Source organism: Mus caroli, chromosome 14 (genome assembly GCF_900094665.2).
Source record: "Mus caroli chromosome 14, CAROLI_EIJ_v1.1, whole genome shotgun sequence".
Taxonomy (NCBI): domain Eukaryota; kingdom Metazoa; phylum Chordata; class Mammalia; order Rodentia; family Muridae; genus Mus; species Mus caroli.
The window spans coordinates 22,428,041-22,433,101 of NC_034583.1; the positions used below are offsets into that span (position 1 = coordinate 22,428,041).

The 5,061-nt window shown below is 47.2% G+C and overlaps 1 protein-coding gene across 6 annotated transcripts in view; it reads right to left on the bottom strand.

Annotated features, from left to right (window-relative positions):
- Positions 1 to 5,061, bottom strand: part of Cacna1d (calcium voltage-gated channel subunit alpha1 D) — a 458,457-nt gene that overhangs the window by 81,396 nt on the left and 372,000 nt on the right. For all 6 annotated transcript variants that reach the window (XM_021182191.2, XM_021182190.2, XM_021182193.2 and 3 more), the window contains 3 exons: positions 3,044 to 3,204; positions 1,602 to 1,827; positions 1,310 to 1,517 (listed from right to left, as the gene is read on the bottom strand). In XM_021182191.2, the coding sequence (XP_021037850.1) occupies positions 1,310 to 1,517; positions 1,602 to 1,827; positions 3,044 to 3,204 (595 nt within the window). The remainder of the gene's footprint in view (positions 1 to 1,309; positions 1,518 to 1,601; positions 1,828 to 3,043; positions 3,205 to 5,061) is intronic.

Here is a 5,061-nt window from a genome sequence, read left to right on the forward strand (position 1 = left end):
CCCTGGCATTCCCCTGTACTGGGGCATATAAAGTTTGCAAGTCCAATGGGCCTCTCTTTCCAGTGATGGCTTACTAGGCCATCTTTTGATACATATGCAGACTTTCAAGATTTTAAGATTTATTTTTATTTTTTTATTTTTACTTTGTGTGTGTGTGTGTGAGAGAGAGAGAGAGAGAGAGAGAGATTGAGAGAGAGAGAGAGAGAGAGGCAGAGAGAGAAAATATGTGTGTGTTTAGGCACTAAGTTTTTTTAATCTTTATAATTCATTACCAGTAAATGTTTGATTTATATATACAAAAATGCATGCATATATATGTATGTATGTGTGTGTGTGTGTATATATATATATATATATATATATATATACATTATAAATTGGGGGGGGTTAAAAAAAGTTTGCAACAGCAAAATGTTTAAGCAGCCCTGGCCTATAGTAATAATTCTATGCATCTCAAATGATAGTGTGACATACCTTTGAGATCATTCTCTCTAAGCTCTGTCCCTTCAGAAATAGATAAGTAATCTATCACAGTTACAGCAGCGAGGACAGGAAAAGCTACTGTGATAACTTACTATGTCTTGCCCTTTGCACGATGCTCCCTGCCTCTGCAGTCCAACTGGAAGTTTGCTGATCGCACATAAAAACAGGGAGGGGGAGGGGAAGGTGGGTACCACTGTAAACCAATCTGCCAGGTTCTTCCAAGGCAGGGGCTGAAAGCACGGGAGGAGGGCTCAGTGTACCCCAGCCCGCGGGCGGCACCGTGTCTCGTGTGCCACTTCTCCAGCGTCAGGACCCCTATGAGACACTGTCCAAGGCCCCACAGTGCAATCAGCTTCAGAGCCAGTACCCTCACTCCAGGCAAAGGGCAGAGGCGGGTACAACCTCTACCACCCAGACTCCTCTGACTACACACCAGGACAGCCTCAATGCTGTTTCAAAATTCACTTCTTGGCTTGAGTCTCTTGTAACTAGGATGGCAAACATGCCTCATGAATTAAGAGAGCAAACAAACAAACTAGTGAATAGCAGGAAGATGTTACAGTCTATCTCCCAGAGCGCTCACAAAAATCAAACAAAAACTATTCTGGTTTCTCTTCTTGTCATATCACATAGGTGGCTGGAGGACGCTGTAAAACAAATATCTTACATGACACAAAATCGGCCAAAGGGACACGAGGCTGAAGTGACCGATAAGATGGAATCTTTGTGCCTTGCTAAGCTCTGGGCAGATCCAAGAAGGCAAGGGCATGGGCTCTCTGGCTTCAGCTCACAGCCAGTGCCTTCAGAGCATGGGAAGGGGGCTCACCTGGAACACCGTCAGGAGTGCTTGCGGAAAGTTGTCAAAGGTGCTTCGCTTGGTTTGAGTCTCGTCAAAATTAAACTTCCCACCAAACAACTGCATCCCCAGCAAGGAGAAGATGATGATGAAGAGGAAGAGGAGCAACAGCAGAGAGGCGATGGACTTCATGGAGTTTAACAAGGATGCCACCAAGTTGCTCAGGGAGGTCCAGTGCCTAAGAGTCAAGAGAAGGGGGTAAGGCCAGGGTCCTGTGAGGGAGGGGACAGCGAAGCAAACGCCAGCGCACCCACGTCTTTACCTGGTCACTTTGAAGATTCTCAGGAGGCGCACACACCGGAACACAGAGACCCCCAGGGGAGACATGAGCTCCAGTTCCACCAGGATGGTTTCGGTGATGCCCCCACACACCACAAAGCAATCAAAGCGGTTGAAGAGGGAGACAAAGTAAGCCTGGAGGCCCAGGCTGTACATCTTCACCAGCATCTCACAGGTGAACAGAGCCAAGAGGACTTTGTTTGCGATGTCTGGAAAGACAAGGGGCCGGTGTATTTTGCGTCTCCCTCTGGCTCTCCATCATCCTTCCCCTTCCCTTTATCAGTGCCCACGGCAGATGTAGATGGCCTTATCCTGTCTCCTTGCTGCACCAGCAATGGGGAACATCCTTGTTGTTGGGCACACCCCAGCTATGAGTCTGTACAAGTATTCTGTTTTTTTCTGCGACTCAATTTCACCGACTATAAAATGGTAGGAGTGCTTACTATGTGAATGTCTGGACTTCTCACCACTAAACTCTTTGAAGATTTTGCATTAAGATCATACTATGCTTTTTTAACACCCCTATCTCCATACATACTTCCTCACACACAAAGACAAAATAAATAAATAGATAAACAATTGAAACCAACATTGATGAGTATCCTCTTATAGCACCCTAGGGTCAGGTTTTAGTTTTTATTTATTTTTGCTACCTGTATGGGGGACTGTGTATGTGTGTATTACGAACACATGCATGTAGGGGTGACCGTATGCTGGCGCCAGATAAGATGTTGCATGTTCTGCCGTATCCGTCTCTGCCATATCCCCCCGAGGTACCCTCTCCCTGAACCCAAGCTAGTCCCAGTGATCCTCTCTATCCCAAGGAGCTGGGGTTCCAGATATACACTGCCAGGCCTAGCTTTTCACACGGGTGTTCTGTGGACCTGAAGTCAGCCCTTCATGCTTACACAGCAGTTACTCTGCTTACCCAGTCATCTCCAAAGTTCCAAAGTCTCTGTGTGTGTGTGTGTGTGTAACAAAAAATGATGCCCCACAGGCTGAGAGTAGCAGAAGCGAATATACAGAAGGACAGCTCAAGAATTCTAAACTGTCCAGTCTAGAACGGGCTCTTTTGGAGATGGCCTCCATGTACCCCTGTTCTAGTCACTTAAAGTAGCAGAATCAAAATTACTGACCAAATATACTAAAGTGAGGGTAACTCTTCCAATATGGCAGGGAGAAGTGCCTCTCAATTCCAAAATTCCTTGGTCCTGGGCTATCTCAAGGTTGGGGCCTAAGTTAGCGGACACTACATGGTGTGAGCTGTACATCTGTCCCAGGGCTTGCCCGAGTCTGAATGGTTCTTTACCATCTCAGTTAGTCCTACTAACCTATTCCACCACAGCTGGATACTGACCAGCAGTTAGCAGTTAGCTACTGACAAGCATCTCAAATTCAGAACAGAAGAACACCTTCCGGCCATACCTTGAATCTGTGTCAGCCAGTCTGGCTGATTGTAATGCTCAGAGGAAATAGTTAAAGTGTTGAGAAACACCAGGACAATCACCAGCCAGTAAAACGTGACAGACTTCACGGCAGCCCTGCACCTCCTGCGATTGAACCGGTTCCAGCGACGCCAGCGACGGCTGAAAAACAAGGAATCGTTGCTCCCTAGACCATGGGTGAGTATGGCATCTCAGAGGCCAACCAACTTTACTGAGTAATAAAGGCTGACTCTATAGCTTAGGCAGGAAAGACAGGACCCAGCAGCACAGAAGTGAAGAAGAGGCCCCATGATGTAAACTGTTGGTCTGAACATACAGCTCTAAAAAGTATAATTGTGAAGGAATCGTGCTCTCACTTCCCCTCCGCTGGCTATAAATAACTGCAGGGTCTGACATATGCAGCCTGCAAGTGGGTTAGAGAACCCAGACATCCACAGACTCATGAACAGATTCAAGGCTGCACCAGTACACACACGAAGCTCTTGCATGCACCGTGTAGCTTGTGATCTGTGGAGGTCGGTGGGGCAGGACCACTCAGCTTAGTATATGTGTCTTGTGTAGCAGCTTAGTCGTTACACAGAAATGATTTGGCAGAGAAACAGTCCATGACCATAGCTTTCTGTTTAGGGAAGCCTTTAATCCTTTCTCAGATCTCTGCTGTTCCTCTGGCGCCTCGTAGGTGTCAAAGCTGAGTGGGACATGTGTCTTCGTGCTGAGTCACCAGGTGCCCTTCCTAACTAGCAATGCTCAAAATATACCTTTAGGAGAACATCCAATATTGAGTCGTGTTTTCATAAAAATAAAATGAGCAGAACCAAACAGACACGTGACATGTCCCTGCCCACCTTCCCGTCTCTGTTTGTAATTAGAGGAAGACATTTTCTCCCTCTGCCTGTCTCCTTTTGGAAAACATTCTCCATCTCCTTGCCACAAGAGGACAGTTACGGATCACAGACCTAGAACACAAGGGACGAACTAGCCAGGCTGCAAAGTCCCTTTTCTCCTGGCCTTGCTTGCCTCAGTGTCTGGGAGTAGGGCACTTCCTCTAGGTATGACTTAGGAGGAAAATCTAAGCTGCCTCAATGTAGCCCCAGCTGGCTACATTGTAGCCCCGGCTGACTTGGCTGTGTTGCTATGTCAAACACATAGAACCCAGGAAGGCAGCAAAGGATGGGCTTTGAGTAGATCTGGATCCAGCAAGTTGTGCCTTGTTTTTATTCTGCTCTGCAGTTTTCAATGGGACAAATGGCACAGATAACTCTACTGAGGACTCTTAATAGCTCACAGCTGAGTTTCCTGGGATACATGATCCCATACACATAAGTAAGGTGGTCCCAAAATGCTATGCTTGGTGGGTCCACCTTGTACATCAGTGATAAGCTACATGTGACTTCAACCTCTAGAAGACCTCAGTGTTGTATCCCCTGGAAATGTGTAACACCACCAGCCTGACTCTCCTGGGCTCAATTATGTGTGGGTGGTATGGAAGTCTGCACTCCTGAACCCTGGCTATGTAGGTGTCTGGTGCCGGTAACTGGAGATGCATATGGTACAGTTCCAGGGTTGGTGGCCTTGACAGGCATGAAGGGTGGTGGACAAATGACAACTGCAAAATTTACACCAAGTCTAGGCCCAGCTTTAAGAGAAGGGCTGGACCCCAATGATGAAGAGATTTCCTGAGGCAATTGGAAGTCTTCCTGGAGGAAACGCCAGGCCAGAGACCCTGGAGACGAAGGCACCAAGGCAAGACACCTATGAGGACAGGTCAGTCCAGTGTGGCTACAGAGTGGGGGAGGATTTCCAGAGGAATGTTAAAGGCTGAGGCAGGGGATGAGAGACAGATGCCAAACTAGGAAACACGGCTGTGGTCTTTTGTAACAGAGACCCACAAAACAACTCTGTACTGGCTAGTTTTGTGTCAACTTGACACAGCTGGAGTTATCACAGAGAAAGGAGCTTCAGTTGAGGAAATGCCTCCATGAGATCCAACTGTAAGGC